The following is a 17,189-nucleotide window of genomic DNA, read 5'->3' as shown; positions in this document are numbered from 1 at the left end:
TACACATGCAGTTACTGTCCCTTCATTTAGAAAGGCAGAGGCGTCAAGGTGTAATTGTTTTACATGTCGTTGTTTTTTTCCTGTGTAATAATATTCAACATTGCTATCAATACATTTTTCAAAAAATGCCTCTCTGTGCAAAATGGGTTCAAAAACATAAACAACTGTGGGATACTGTTTGTGATTTGAACCGGGGGAACAAATTGTGGCAGGATCAGCCTGATATTATTTGTATCCCGCTGTAACTTTACTGTATAAAGAGCTAACATCTCCAAAATATCAGGAGTAGTTAGTCAATACAACAAGTGTGTGTGAACTAAAAATCAAGAATGTGGGATGCTGTTTGACCTACCTTGGCACTTGTGCAGGTGAAGCCAAAGGGAAGATATGCTTCACCATATTTTCTAGTCTTTGGATTAGAATGAAGTTGGTTTTGAAACATATTCAGCTATGTTTCATCTCCTGCTTTGCATTTCTGTGGGCACCCCGTGCTAGCAGCGTCCACACCTGAGACCTGACACTTGAGGCCTGACACCTGACTTTTGAGACCTGACACCTGACTTTTGTGACCTGACACCTGACTTTTGTGACCTGACACCTGAGACCTGACTTCTGACACCCGAGACCTGACTTTTGAGACCCGAGACCTGACTTTTGAGACCTGACAGCTGAGACCTAACTTTTGAGACCTGACGACTTTTTGTCTGAGACCTGACACCTGACAGCGTTTTGTCTGAGACCTGACAGCTTTTTCCTGAAACTTGACATTTTTCTGTCTGTGACCTGACAACTTTTTGTCTGAGACCTGAGTATGTCCTAAAATGTACACCGTTTAAAGGCCATACTTTGGACCTTGTTTGTTGCTCTGGACTTACTCCTTCCAACTGCAAAGCTAATGAACTGCTAATTTCTGATGACTTGCTTCTTTCTTTCAATTGCAAAATTACCTTTTCTATAACCAAGTACAATTTCTTTTCGGAATATTAAGAAAATCAATCCTGAGAACGTTTCTTTTGCTTTCTCTAGTCATTTGCATTTTCATAACTTGCTCAGCCAAGAGCACTTGGATTCCTATTATAACTCTAGTCTCAACAGTATTCTAAACTCTGTTGCCCCACTCAAAACTGAATCTGTATCATTCTCTCAGTCAGCACCCGGGTTTATAGCTGAACTAAGGCTTCTGAAAGCAAAAAGTCAAAGGCTTGAATGTCTCTATAAGAAAACTTACTATTCATAAGGACCTTCTAATTCTTGGCAGATCTGCCTTTTGGTGATTCTTGGTTGACTCTTTACCCTCCTGACCAATTTTCTCTCAGCAGCAGGTGATAGCTTGCGTTCTCTTCCTGATCTTGGCAGTGACGAAACAGTGCCATGCACTTTATACTTACAAACAATTGTTTGCACTGTTGCTCTTGGGACATGCAGCTGCTTTGAAATGGCCCCAAGTGACTTTCCTGACTTGTTCAAGTCAATAATTCACTTTTTCAGATCCATGCTGAGCTCCTTTGACTTTCCCATTGTAGCATTTGTGGGCGTTTGTATCCAATGAGCCCTATTTAACTGGTCTAAGAGAAGTCACCAGCTGTCGTCACTCATAATCACTCACAAGAAGTTAAGAGGCCATGCTATGAAGCTCAGTTCACTGACAACTTTCTAAGTCACCAAAATTGCTAATTCATGTTGCTGTATGTATATTTTTGACCCAGCAGATGTGATCACTTTTTTCTGTTAACCCATAATAGAGTTATTAAAGAACCAAACTTCATGAATGTTTTTTGTGACAAAGAAGTATCTGTTCCAATCACTCTATCAGAGGAAAATCAGAGTTTTAGAAATAATGGGACACTCGGTAGAGCCATTATGTTATATTGTTTACAAGTGTATGTAAACTTTTGACCACAACTGTACACATGCAGATATACACTCATCCCCCCTCTCCTTCCAAATGCCTTCGACGCTTATTCCCTCCCGATGCAAACGGTAGATCAAAGGGGACCAGCGCATATGCTGCAGGCCTAGATGTGCTGTCTAAACTGGCTGTCTCTCACCTTTTACCCATCCATGCCGATTGTCATGTGTTTCTGTGGTGTATTAAGAGTTTTTTCATGTGCTATGCACAGAGTTGTTTTTTTCTGTTGTCAAACTGATCTCCCTGTTCGAGCTCAGTCTTGGGGGAGTTCGTTTTTCTTGTTGTTTTTCTTGATGTTGTGTATTTCCCATTGTTCAATTCCAGGTCGCTGCTCATGCGGCTGACCGGCCAACTACCTAGCCTGACCTGTGTTAAGGTTCAAAATATTGGGGATGGACACCAGAGGAAAAACCCACAATAACAACACTGGTCCGGTCGGGTTGAGTCAAACGATGATTTTAATGGTCACACGTGGGAGATGGACACTGTATGCAGACAGTCTCAGATCTCAAAATGGTGGAGCATTGCTCAAACTCTTATAGCCTCTGGAGCCTCCACCTTATCATAAAAGCCTAAACATTCACATACTTTTCTCTCACACGGCGCCTAAGCTACGACCTTGGCTCCCCGTTTATCTGGTCCTGCTGAGACGGGGCAGAAAACTCCAGCATGTTCTGTTCTCTTCTAATCAGACAAATAAGGCAATGTCTTTTCTGCGAACAGTATTTCTCATAACTCAGCAGTATAATGCATCATAAAACAATATCATTCATCCACAATAAATCAGCAGTCTAATGTAATGCAAATCAGTTTAACTAATGCAATAGTTATCAGCTTCTTCTAATTCATAAGGCAAACTAAAACTACCTAATAATTCACAATCTTTAACTAAGGGCATAACATGGCATAAAATAATATTCCACTTTTTACACTCCCCCTGATGAGCTCGTTAGAATAATGAGCTCACCAACACCCTCTAATCCAGTGTGGCCGGGATCATCTCTTCTCACTCCTGAGGTCCTTTGTCCCTCTGATGGGCGAACCATATGTGAGATGACCTCTGTGTTTGCGCAGTTCAGGTGCAAGACAAACTATCACTACAACAATAGCAGGTACAGATGACACTCCCCAGTTCTCCCACAACTTTATTTGGTGCTACCTTATACCCTTCAGACGTACTCAGACTAGAACCTCTGTCCAAGGGACTTTTAACCTTTATTTTATTGCTGCAGCTACCAGTGTCTTCCAGTTGGGTGATCCTCTGCTCTTCTTTCTTCAACCTCAGGGGTTAGACAACCCTTCAGTCGTGGCACAGATCAGGGGATTATTCTGCCCCGATTTCAAACAACGATCTGTGTATCCTCCAGAAAAAGGAACAGGAACGTGTCCCCCTTTTTGCCCAAGAGCCTCTCGAACCTCGTTGGTCTGGTGTTCCCGAATTTCCGCCAACCCCTTCATGGTTATTGCTGTGTTTATGGGATCCATCCTTTTGTGGTGACTAGCTGGAGCCCAAACGCCATGACCTTTGGACCCAGGTGGTGTCTCGGCAGTCACCGTATCTGTTTCCGCTGCGAAGGATCCTCGCATATCTGTAACCTCGTCTGGTGTCTGTTCCTTTCTCTGCAAGAGACAGAAAACCAAAACACCTCTCTGCCTAGCTCTAATAATCTAATGTTGTTATCTACTGACCTTCTAGTGATTCAGAATTGGTTTAAAACAGTCAGAATGTTCCAGGGACTTATTCTAATCATATCCTATGTGTGTGTAAGCGTGTTTGCATTTAGCCCTCTGCACTCAAGGCATTTCCTACACTTTATCAGTCCGGACAATCACGCCGAACGAAGCTTCTGACCTTCAAAAGGCCGAGTGCCAACTCATTATAAGCACATTTGCAAGGTTTGTCTGAAAATTATTGAAACCACTCTTTTTAACAAAAGGCAAACAAATTAACGAATCTTCTAAACGCTCTTCAGTTCATTTCAATGATCGATGCTTAAACATGGAAATAATGATTTATGCTTCTCACTGATTCTCTAAAAGGAGTCCAGAAACTTCTCGGGCCACTATTAGCTTAAGCTTTACCATACCTAAATTATTAAAGACACAAATCAAGTTTTTGACACATTCCAATGTGTCAAATCAACGGAGCTAGAACATTTAAAGAAAAGGTTAGGCAGCTACAAGGTTTCCCAGATTGTTAAGTTGATCTGCGTGTAATGTTCTGACTCAGGTATTTAATATTTTTATAAATGTCATTCAATCAACTACCACTACTTAAACTTAGCAAAAGACATAATTGAATAAAAATCACAAACAATAAGATGATATCAGTGGTGTGTAAGCGCGTGCGGCCTTCTTTGCTTCAAGTCACTCAAATCCATAGATCAGCCAAACATCGCGCTGACTGTAGCTTTTAACCCTTATTAGCTTGAGCACAACTCTATAATGAGCAACAAACTGCAATATGTATAAAAATAATCATGGTTACACCTGCGAAGAAAGATTATCTGATTACCCTAACACCTGTGAATAAAAGATCAACCTGAGGTTATAACAATCACTGAAACACAAATGTTAGTATAATGTCAAAAACTTCAATAAATGATGATCAATGCAATGCTTAGTACTTGATTCTGATACAATAATAATGCCGATGTGAAAATAACAGTAAAACACCCCCTTTTGTCCCGTTTAACTTGACACATAAATGTTTATAGATGGTCCTCTTAAATTTGATTTTCCCCTGGTTTCTTCCTCACTGACCACAGCAGGGGGAAACTCTGTTTTGATTCAGCCATGAATGCAGCTCACCTAATTAATCACTGAGCTCCTTCATGACTGACATCTGAGAGGGTGGCGCTGCCTACTCTTCCTTTAATGGGTCTATTTTCAATCTGTTAATTAGATTACTTAAACATGAAGCAGACTACATCCACCACAAGTCAATACAGCTGTAGATGTGGCCAATCATCAATCTATTACCAATTAATAACAACAGATAGCTTTTATTTTATACATGCTCTTAATCAACCACTCACCCAGAGGATCTTCAATCCCAGGAAATTCCTTCTCCTCTTAAATTAGTCTGTCCTCCTTCCATGCCCTGGTAACTGGTCCATCCAGAGCCACATGATCTCGAAATATACATACAACAAGCCAAACCACACCTTGGTCACACTAACCCTTTTCCGCCCTGATAATGTCCAATGCCATCCTAGTATGGACTGTCAAAAGTAACTTTAACGCTGACTGTTCTGACAATCCATTTTATAACATTTCCTGGTCAGATTTGTCAATCTCTGCACCAGGGTTTTAAACGTTTCGCCATTGTCATTAGTTTTTATTTTCATTTAGTTTTACCTCCAGATTTTCAATAATCATCAGTCCTGATGTTTATACCAGTTGCAATTAGTTTTTACCAATTCTTTGCTAGTTTAGTCTAGTTTTTATTTTCTGAAAATCCTTAGTTTAGATTTCAGTTTTAATCAGTGCCAGTTATAGTTTTAGTTGTGTTTTGCAAAAATTAAGTGTCGCCAAATCCTAGCTCCATCCTATCAGTCATGCTCTTCTGCTTATCTTTGGGTATTAAGACTATTAACTCTTGCAGCACCGGGTGTTCCTAATTTTGGTTCAAGTAAATTGATAAACTTTTGAAGGCGATTGACTCACACAGTTATTTAGATGTCCCAGTCCTGTTGTCTCGGGATGCATCACGCTGCCTTATCTGGGGTTAGCTGTTTTCTGGGGATGCGGGTTGAGTGGGTGAGCTCTTCAAGGAGGGGGAGTGTGCTCCCCCTGATGAGGTCTTCTAGGTAAACTAGGTTAACCTTCTTGTGTGAGCTTTTCAAATGCACTTCAAGGTTTGTGGGACTTTTGTTTTATAAATGTCCCTCATAACCCCTGATGACCCAGTATTTCATTTTTTGCACACTGTAGTACACATTTAGTTTTGCTTGTAGCTCTCATACTCTACTTACCACTCATCTAAGTCCTGATGTTAAAATTTTTATCCCATATGTGGGGGTACGGCCTTGCCAACTGTTCTTCCTATTCAAAATGGCTGGCATCCCCACAAGCACATTTTTGGAAGAAAAAGGTAAGCATGATATTTACATTTAAGATATTTTTATTTAAACTCAGATTTTACTTAATTTTCAAAACTAAACATCTAGTAAATGATCTTAGGTTATCTTTAGGATTAGGCTTATTTAGTTTCAGAGAAAACATGACTAATTTATTAATGTGTGCTCTAATGTACATTGGGACCTGGTACTTATATTTATTTATTTCACTTTTTTTTTTTCTAGTAGAGAACTCTTTGACAAAGGCAGGGAGAATTCTTAACAGAATAACTGAGCGAGATTCAAGCATAGTTTTTTCAAGGAATGAGAGTCATGTGAGCCAAATAGGAGAGAGTGAGACCCCAGTAGGAACTACACAAAGATTATCGAGATGCAGTGGCAGGTGTATTAGAGAAAAACACAGGGCCACCTGATATCTATCATCGTATCTGGTTCAAAACCGATATGTAGGAGAATCCGGAAATTTTAATTTTTAAGTTAAAAATAAAATCTGGGTGAAATGCAGAAATGTTTTCCACTAAAGTAAAAATAAGAGTCGCAATTATAGATGAATCCATGGCCCCTAATTGTTTCTACAAGATCACGTCGTTGCTGAAAGTTATCAGTGATCTCAATATACGAAAAGGATTCACTGTATCTCGAGTTCAGGGTCCTCTTAACTGAGAAACCTGGGACAAACATATGGGTATGACCTGAATGATATCAGTAATGAAGAGTTCTCTCCAAAACTCAAGAAAAGGAGGTTCCAATCAGACGAAAGTGTAACCAAACGTTTCACTCCACTTGCCTGAACTGTTTAGCAGTCCAAGGCATTTCAATTATAGAATGGTTGGGTGTAACAATGAAACAGATGTGTGAAGAGGGAAATGCCAAATGTTCCTTTGTGTCTCCAAATAAAATCAGTACTTCCTCAGATATCCTAAATAAATTGACTTTTGTGAAACAGAAAGTTCAGTGCCATCACTTATTCCTGAACCAGTAGTTTACAGCTAGTGAAGTGTCAGTGACTTCTGGGTTGGTCCCTGATCTTCATCTTATGAGATTGTTATTTTAATAACACTTGATTTATTTAAAAGAAAAAAGAAAAAAAAAGAAGAAAAAACGAAAATATTTTTCTCCCTGTTTTATCTTTTTCTCTGGGTCTCAGGAGGACATTATGTCTCTCTCCACTACAAGACTCTTGTTATGTCTAAAGAACAGTCATATTAAAATGATCCTCAATTGGACTCTGGCGCTTTCTCCCGACTTTCCTGACATGATTCTGCGCGTGGACGGAGCAGCCGCACAGACGACTCGACTACCGTAGCGCCTTAACTTAGCTATTGTAGGGCGCGCACACATCAATGAAACTAAACACATTTTACAATAAATCCAATTGACTTTGGCTAATTTTGTGAACATTCATTACAGTTTTAGGTAGTTTTCCTTTTTGTTTTGATTTTATTTCCGTTAAAGCAAACGTTGTTCCACCTCTAGTTTTCGTTATTTCATTTAAATAACATTTATTTTCTTTAATAATAATAACCCTGCTCTGCACACTGGAATAAACATAATCAACATGATCAACATTTTACTGCGTGTTATTTCACTATCTTATTGAGTCAAATACTCCATGCTTATGTGGTTTACGTCATTATGTTTATGTACTCTGTCTCTAAATGTTTGAAGAAATTTCAAGTTTGGGGTCAACTTTTGAGAATTTGACCATAAGTGAAAGTCATGGCATTATCACCCCCTTTGGGGCTTACCTTTCCCAGTTTTGATGATATTCCTCCCCATTCTCTATTCTTTGCAAGTACCCTTTTTCGGTGGCGAGAAACTGTTGGTGTGGCCAAGTGGGTGCTGTAAAAACAAAAGCTCAAGACAGAACAGTCACCAGTCATGTACTTCATACAAACTTAAGATATATTGACCTTCATATTGATCCTCTGAGTGTAATGTTACATTTTAATTTAAACTTCTCAAAGCTAAACACAATATTTTACTTTATTTTACTCTTGTTCTTGTGCAGCACCACCCCTATCGGTTCTCTCTTAGTTTTAAATTGCTGACTATTTCAAAAAGCACCCAAAAGGCGGGGGCCAGTGTTTATCATTATATATCTCTCTTTTGAGTTTGGCAAGTCTATCATTCCCCTGTTATTCATAGACCTCAGTGGAGGATTTTTTATTTTATTGTTTTTTTATAACCATTAATTGAATTTTTACAATGGCCTGCTATGGTTAACAATAACATGTTCAGTCATGGGCGAAAACGGACCTTTTCTTCACTTTAGCATTTAACATTCCCAACAATTTTATAATGATACATTAATCGAAACACAGCTACTATAACACAATTTTCTTAATGCAAACATCAATAACTCAAAATTAGCAACCAAAGGGTTAAGTCTGCAGTTCACACTCATGTGACGCTGCAGCCTCCCCCTTTAGTCTCTGTCATTCTTCTGTTCTTATAAAAAACAACCCAAAGCAAGACAACTTTTCTCAAACTAGGCGTTACCTTAAAAGGAGCCTTTCTCTCACATTTCTCTGCTTGTGTGTGTTTTTGTTTCACCTTTTGTTGTGATGCTCCGGACGCCTTCCCAACCTCCACAAGTTTGTTGGGCCCAATGTTATATGTTAAAAACTCCTCTTAATTTCTCCTTTAACTCTCTGCTAGCTGCTGTCTTTTCCACAGCTGCTGATTCTTGCTGAATTTGGTTTCCATAACTATAATTTGCTTCGGCCGCTGTGCTTGTGGGGGCAGTTGGTCCAGGCCCGTAGCCACCTGTATCAACACACTGAGAGATTTATTTAATATCATTTTCATCACAATCTTAATCTGCCGACTGAGGTGCCGGTCTTAATCATATACGATTTGTCTCTTCTATATCAAAACCCAGCCGAACATCAAACATTCAGCGTAGTCATTCAAAACCTTATTTATAATATTATAATCAGTAAAATCAGCGTTTTAATTACAGGCATGTATCATTGTTTGCAAATCAAAATTATAAAACTCAATAACACGCTAAACAGCAACAAAAGTCCTCTGTACTCCTCCCAGCTCATTTGCATGTTCACACACAGTCTAAAAATAGCTTGCAGCGCTGCAGCTGCACGTCACACAGAGTCTCACACAAAGCTCAGGCAAAACTCTATTATTTTATATTACAAAGACGTCTTATATTTACAACCACTGAAAGGCCTGACAGATTCAGCACCTAACAAATTTCGACAAATTTAACCATAACGGGTCCAACCGAAGAAAGTCTCACTGTTTCTGATTTCACTGAAATCAGACAAATAAGGCAATGTCTTTTCTGCGAACAGTATTTCCCATAACTCAGCAGTATAATGCATCATAAAACAATATCATTCATCCACAATAAATCAGCAGTCTAATGTAATGCAAATCAGTTTAACTAATGCAATAGTTATCAGCTTCTTCTAATTCATAAGGCAAACTAAAACTACCTAATAATTCACAATCTTTAACTAAGGGCATAACATGGCATAAAATAATATTCCACTTTTTACACCTGTCTCCCCAATGTGATGTTTGTGTATTGTATGTACGGTTGGCAAAGTCAGTCTCTAAATTGCCCCTCGGGGATAAAGAGTCTTCTGAATCTGAATCTAAATTTCTTTGTGCCCTCCTTTCCCTGTTAATGCCCTACCTGACCCCCTGGCAAAGGTTTGCTAGACCCGCCCCTGCACAGTTACCAGCTGTCAGCTAGCTTTTAATAAATGATTATCTGAATCTTACAACCAAAGTTTTTATCTGACGTAAAATGTATACAAATCATACATATACCAACAAGACAAATAATTCAACAAATAATTCACCTGTTCTGGTGTGTATTCTTCTCTACAGGAAAAATGCCACGTCAGATGACAGAATGCCCAATATGCTTGGTTCCATATGTTGCAGTTGGGCAGCATTTAAAAAAAACCCACCATGTTGTAAACAAAGAAGAATTACATTTACTGCTAAATTACTGCTCTACAGTGTAAGTCACTGTCATACAGTATATGACAAAACATTGCAACAATTTAAAGTTGTAGTTACATTTGTCAAACTGGATGTGATATGCAGTTACAGGGGCAGGCTGGACTGTCCAGTATGTAAAGCTAAAAACCGTATAAGACTGGATAAGCACTTGGAAAATGTCCACTGTGAGATTGAGGTTAGTGTTTTGTATAGCTTACATTTTGTTGTTAAATTAGAATGCATTCTTATGTGACATGTTTCACTAACTTTCTCAAACATTGCTGTTCTATTGTTTATACCCTTTCAGAAATCAGATCAGAAGAAAGTAATAAGGACAGCGAAACGATTGGCTAATCTGAAAGCCCTCAAAGCTCTCAGACGTTCAAATCCACAGCCTCCAATGGTGACCTCACTGGACATAGAGCAGCTGACTGAAAGCAGTGATCAAGAGGAGCGAAGTGATAGCAGTGATACCAGTGAAGATTGTGTGGAGATTAGAGAAGACAGCTCAGTCCATTCCCCTCTCAATCAATTAGATGATGCTCAAGTCCAACATCAGACTTGCAAAAAGTGCAAAGAACAGGATTTGTTACTTCAACTCCTGAAAAGGAATCTGAAAAGTTTGAAATCCACTAAGGATAAACTTGGCTTCAAACCTCTCAGCCCCCCAAAGCGCCAGAAATTTGAAAGAAGTAAACGTGACCCAACAGCCCGGCTTCCTAAATTTGGTATGAATTCTTTGGCAATAATATTGTTTCTTGTGTAGTGTAATCTGAATTTGTATATCTGGTTGTTCTATTTTGGAACTCACATCCCGCTAATTAAACAGATACTACTAATTAGCAATATCTTCCAAATATCATTGTCAACCAATTGAATTAGAAGAATGTTTTCTGTACCTCATCAGTTTGTCATGACACTTCTAATTGCTATGTTGTTACTACACTTTATTTTAAACAGAGAAAGACCTGAATGCTTGGTTTCAGCACATTTGTGGGACAGGTAAAAAGGACGTTGAAAATGCCAAACAACGGGTCCAATATGTCCGTGCCTGGGCATATTTCATGTCTCACAATCAAGTTCCTGCAATGACGTTTGCATTTATGGACAACAGAGAAAGACTGACTGAGTACATTTTTACAAATTTCTGTGATATATTAGTCCAGTAATCTCAATAATACTAAAGTGATTACTGATTTGTGTTTGTTTGTGGGCCTTTTTAGATGGACAACGTATCTGAATAAATATGCTGTAACAACCAAAAGGATCTGGATTGGAAGTGTGAGGGCGTTCTTGCAATTTCTGATTGATGCACAACTGCCAGAGGTCAGAGCCTCCCGTAAGGCTTTAAAGGGGACTTTATTTGCACTTCAGTCGGAGATGAAGAAGAGCAGAAGGGAGTTACAAACCCACAGGCAAGACATCCAAATCAAAAAATCACGTAAGATCCAACTTTACTACTTATTCATCACTGTCGTTACTTAGCATGTGTAATAAATACATTATTTATAAATGTCATGATGTCATTACTGTGATGTAGTGAGGAAGGAGGACTCAAAATGTTATAATGTAAGGTATAAATTGTATTTAAGTATATATTTTGTACACTGGAAAGGTATACATTGTACAAAATAGAAACTAGGAAATGCAGAGTAACACAAACAGGCAGGCAGCAAAACAGTTTGTCACCACAAGGAAACAGTGGCACACCAAAGCTACTTATTCCAAAGTAAGAAGGAAGTAAAGATAGCTGAGAGAACCTACCACAGATGTAGACAACAAAATTGTCTACATCTGTGGTAGGTTGAAAGTGAGGGGTAAAAGTTATACTAAACAAAAGAAAAATGTCACCAAAAACAGGAGACATGACCAGCAACTAACCAGTGGGAAAACATAACTAAACATACAAACGCAGAAAGAAAAAACCTAAAATATGTCTATCTAAACAATAAGCAAACTAGTAATCAAATTAAAGATACCTAATGATAAAATGAACTATACAGTCAAAAAACACAAAGACTAAAATGGTAAAGGAAATGAGACTATCAAAATTTAGGATATTGATATTTCCTTTTTTCACATGAATGTGTTATATTCAGTACTAAGCTTAGTAAACTTCGAAAATTTAGGAAGTAGGATAAATAAATTGAAAGGGTTAGTATTCTGGATTGGGAAAGTAAGATTTAAGTTCAAAATGGCAATCCAATTCATTTTCATATACTGTGAGCTCTGATCGCCAGTTCTTCTTCCTTACAAAATAATTTTTTGAAAAAAATTAGGTCTAAACTACAACTTGTTTTATATTTACATCATTGCGTGCAGCATGAATGAGCATGACTGGAGCTGCAGGAACATAAAAACATTCTGTGTCTTTTAGAAATGCTTGTAGATCCTGTCCACATCACTGATTTTCTCAAGAAGACCACCACACACATCCCTGAAGCACTTGGTAAGTGTTTAGTTCATTTATCCATAAGGACAACTCTAATAACCCCAATAATATCTCTGTTAATGAGAAATTATATAATATTTACTTACCAGCTGTAATCTGTATGTATATATATAGTTCAGAATCTCAGATTTACAGAAATATATGACAGAACTTTTTGCTTTCAATTAGAACAGACTGCTCATTTATAATCACTTGTTGGACTTTTGATTTTTGTTCAAATATATAATACATATACAAACAGTAGCATTTGTGAGGTTTATATAGGATTATATTAGGGGGAGTATATAGCAATATAAGGGATATGCTCCCCTATCCCTTGTGTCTTATCGTGCAACCTCTATGTTACTCAATAGTCGAGCTTGAGAAACATCCCACAACTGAGAACCTAGACTGGTTCTATGGTCTTCTGGCTGGATTTGTCATCTGCACAACTGGGCACAGAAGAGGCGTCATATCAAATATGACAGTTGACGAAGTTGGCACTGCTGAAGCGGATGGTGATGGCCGGCGGATAATCAGAGTAAAATCATTAAGAAATTATTTTTTCTCCCTGATTAAAGGTTTTTTCTTACCAGCGACATCAATGACTGTGTGCAATGTAATTTAGTTGCTGATTCTTTTACAGGTAAAAGAGCACAAGACCAAAGAAACATTTGGCCATGCACTTGTTCCGCTAATGAACGACGAATACATATGGTTTCACCGCTTTGTGTACCACCACCACAGATAGCCTGGTGTATCATCACAATTGATTTTTGCCAACACTGATGGAGGGCCTTATTCTAAGATGCTGACATCATTTCAAGATGCATGGAGGAAGTTTGGTATCCCAGGAAAACCAACCTTCTCTATGATTAGGAGCAGCATCAGCACTTTTGTGAGTAGTTTCCACTTTATGGTGATTCAGTGTTTTTATCTTCCGATCCTTTTAGAGGGATGATATAAAACAGTCACCCTTCCTGGTTCTACTCCCAGTGTTTTAATGTTGAAAGGACATTTCTTTTTCTTTATATTGTCTTCGGTTGTACTTCTTTTTGTGGTTCTGTCCTTAGCTCTGCAAATCTCCTTGAAAATGTCAAATGTTAGTGCAATTAATAGGGCTGTCAAAACTGAGAGCATTGTCCTTGTTTCAGACTGTCCCACAACATTATCGGCTTTGTGGACCACTTTATTGAGCCAGTTGGCATCTGCAAACTGCAACCTGCTGCCCCAGCATGCAACAGCAAAGAGGATGGCACTGGCCACAACAAACTCATAGAAAATCGTCAACCACCTCAGAAAATTACCTGGGCACTCTCGAGTGCAGTAGTGTTTTTTTACCCAGTCCAGTTTATTTTCAGTGTGTACTTATATTTACAGTGCTCCACTATGTCTGCATTGACCCCTTTGATTAAAACAGGGGTCACGGGTTTCCTGGTCTTCCTAAAGTACAAAATCAATTATTTGGTCTTTTTCACTTTAAACTGCAGAGGATTTTGCTCACACTACATGACAAAGGGGTCCACCACAGCCTGGCACTCATCACCCTCAGTGATGCATCCAACCACCGCAGAGTCATCAGAAAATGATGATGGCAGGTCTTGCAGTGGCTGAAGTTTGTGATGTAGAGGGTGAAGAGAAAGGGGAGAGGACCGTCTCTTGTGATGCCACTGTTTTGCTGATCACCTTGTCAGACACCTTGTGTTGAAGATGCATTTATTGTGGTTGTCCTGTCAGGTAATCAACAATCTAGGACCAAGAGTGACCTGACTATGTCGAGAGTGATTTAGGAAAATTATGGCCAGTGCTGTGGCTAAGAATAAATGAAGCAGGCAAAAATAATGCTTTACATAAAGCATGTGTAGTCTTACCCACACTAAACGACCAATTACAGTTATTCTAGTATCCATGTCACTCTGCTGCAACAGTATGTAATTGGTAAAGGTGTTAGCAATCATTTTATTCACCATCGATCTTACACATGGCAAAATGCAACCTGTAAACAAGCAAAGCAACGCCAATAATGTAAGAATGGGAGTCAAAAACTTTAAGAACATATTCCACCATGGTCCAGATGTCAACCAGGCTATCCAGCCTTGTGACGCGTCTCCTCCTGATGTGTGGTCTGCCACATATTTCTGCAGAGCAGTCAAGTTTTGCAGTGCCTCATAGATGTCTCCTCCAGTCGTATATCCATCCGGAATAAACGTACAACATGTCTCTCCAATCAGCTTACACACACCTCCTTGTGATGCTGTTATCAAGTCTAGGGTCAGCCTGTTCTGCAGTACCATCGTTCTGATGGCCTGTTGCTCCTCCGCTAAGGCTGTTCCCAGAGTCTTAGTGAGATTAATGTGTCGCAGTAGGGCATATCGGTTGATCTCCACATGATCCCGCACCTCTGCAACTCCGATGTTTGGGATCAAACTTTGGAAGAACTTAGCTCCTCCACTCCAAATGCGGAATTCTCGCGGCACTCCAGTGTCTACTGTCACTCCAAACGAGTCAGGTGAGGCTAAATTCACCTCACGCTTCTGTCGGTTGCTAGCGTGATGTTCAACTCTGTCCATGAAGAAGACATGATCGGATAATTTCACCACGGCACACAATCCTCCCCATCCCTCAGGGAGTGATAGATAGGCTTTATGTCCACACAGGAAATACCAATCAGCCAAAACTCTTGTTCCTTTGCTGCTCGGCACCGTCCTTGAACATCCTGTCCACTTCTGACTCTTTGCCTTTACTGGTATCCTGTAAGCCCGGTTGGACTTGCATTCAGTCCTCCTTAATGTCAAGTTCTCAGCGCACTTTGCATCGGTCAAGTATACCTGTTGTAGTGACTTGTGAATAATTTAATTCAGGTTTAGGTAAATAGGGCCAGACCACAGTCACATCAAGCCATGTTATATTGATAATAAAGGGGCAGCCAAAAGTAGCTAGTGTGTGATGGGCAGCCCCATAACAGAATGGCCGTGCTGTGTAGATCAATTAACTTGTTGAATACTTAAATTAATGCGGTGTGAATTTGGAAAGCATGTAAGTCAAGCTGTTTTTTCACTCTAAAATGTAAAGATGTCCCCTAAATGAACCACACACACTCACGTCTTGATGCATTCTCAATCATCCAGGAGATGATTGGAGATTCACACACACTCACATTTTTGTTTTGAAAAGAAGAGTTATAAACATATACTCACTGAATGTGACGTTGTCAAGGAAGAAGGTGGTGTGGTGAGCTTTTTTGAGAACTGTGGTTTCACGCTGTGATGAAATTCTTAAACGTTACATGTTTTTGGGCAGCTCTTATATTTCACACCAATTTCAAGTCCTGTTGGAGGGACTTGGGAATGCATTACTGTCAATCAATATCCTCTCAAAGAGCCATATAAATATACAGTGGGGCAAAAAAGTATTTAGTCAGCCACCGATTGTGCAAGTTCCCCCACCTAAAATGATGACAGAGGTCAGTAATTTGCACCAGAGGTACACTTCAACTGTGAGAGACAGAATGTGAAAAAAAAATCCATGAATTCACATGGTAGGATTTGTAAAGAATTTATTCGTAAATCAGGGTGGATAATAAGTATTTGGTCAATAACAAAAATACAACTCAGTACTTTGTAACATAACCTTTGTTGGCAATAACAGAGGTCAAACGTTTACTATAGGTCTTTACCAGGTTTGCACACACAGTAGCTGGTATTTTGGCCCTAGTCTAGTCTAGTCTACCCTCTTCCTGACCAAGGATGGGATGTTTGCCTTCGTGCTTTTATGTTATATGACCCTTTTGACCACACACACACACACACACACACACAGTATTCTTTGTTCACATGTATACCTATGTAAGATGCTATATGTTAATGACCCTATGCATATTCATGTAACCACAATAAAAGGAGTGCTATGGGGAGCCTGGCTGAGAGTCTGACAGAGGTCAAGTGGTGGGACGACACTTGGCTCCAGGCAGATCTCCCTCATGCATGAGTAAACCAGAGCCTTGTGTCTTGCTTTTTGCTGCGTAGCAGATTGTCTGCAAATTACCTGCAAATTAGGGGCATAATACTATAAATAAGACTTTGCCAGTGTGGTTCTTTATCACAACTGATCAAGATGGCAAAAGATTATCTGCTGTGAGGGCCATCCAATTGATTTTGGAAAAGAGAGGGGCTTCGGATGATGATGTTGACAAAGAGGTTTCAGAATATTTCACATTTCTGAAAATTCAGAGTCTGACAGGGACTTTGAAGAAGAGGATGAGGTTGAGCACCATTTAGTAACAAAACGAAGACGAGCACCCCATCTGCTGCCAGCTCCAGGACCAGAACAAGCCCACCAGACAGCAAGTGAAGAAATATGGATGTCAATAACTGGTGAAATTGAATGGTCTTCTTGCCCAAGAAATGAGCCACCCTGCAGAGCTGCTACTGGCCAGGGCCAACACGGCTGACAGTTACTCATGTGCAGGACATCAAGTCTTCATTTGAGCTTTTCATCCCAGATTCCATCCAGAAAATTATTCTGGATTGCAGTAATCTAGAAGGAAGGTGTGTTTTTGGAGAGAGGTGGAAGGAGATGGAACAAATTCATCTAAGAACCCCAAAGGCCTACTTTGGGGTTCTTATCCTTGCAGGAGTTTTCAGGTCCGAAGGGGAATCCACAGAACCCCTGTGGGATGCAGAAACTGGCAAGAACCTTTCCGTGCATCAATGTCTCTGGAAAACTTCCACAAAATTTCCAGGATTATCCGTTTTGATAACCGAGACGACAGACCAGCTCGACGGCAGAGAGA

At 39.5% G+C, this 17,189-nt stretch overlaps 1 protein-coding gene across 1 annotated transcript; it reads right to left on the bottom strand.

Moving 5' to 3' along the window:
* Positions 1-13,902: 13,902 nt before the first annotated feature.
* Positions 13,903-15,511, bottom strand: LOC146693319 (syncytin-2-like). The gene is made up of 3 exons (XM_085430069.1): positions 15,500-15,511; positions 14,269-15,225; positions 13,903-14,007 (listed from the first exon to the last, which is right to left on the bottom strand). The coding sequence occupies exons 1-3, from the start codon at positions 15,509-15,511 to the stop codon at positions 13,903-13,905; spliced, it is 1,074 nt and encodes a 357-aa protein (XP_085286195.1).
* Between the last annotated feature and the right edge of the window lie 1,678 nt (positions 15,512-17,189).

The sequence above is a fragment of the Copadichromis virginalis genome, linkage group LG14 (assembly GCF_057382275.1).
Source record: "Copadichromis virginalis isolate Kocher_CV1m ecotype Utaka linkage group LG14, C_Virginalis_male_GT1.1, whole genome shotgun sequence".
In the NCBI taxonomy this organism is placed as follows: Eukaryota; Metazoa; Chordata; class Actinopteri; order Cichliformes; family Cichlidae; genus Copadichromis; species Copadichromis virginalis.
This window is presented reverse-complemented; position numbering and strand designations above follow the sequence as displayed.

Coding starts and splice junctions, on each gene's coding strand:
- LOC146693319 (XM_085430069.1), bottom strand. Junction 14,008..14,268: donor TAATTGGTCGTTTAGTGTGG/GTAAGACTACAC, acceptor CACAAACTTCAG/CCACTGCAAGACCTGCCATC.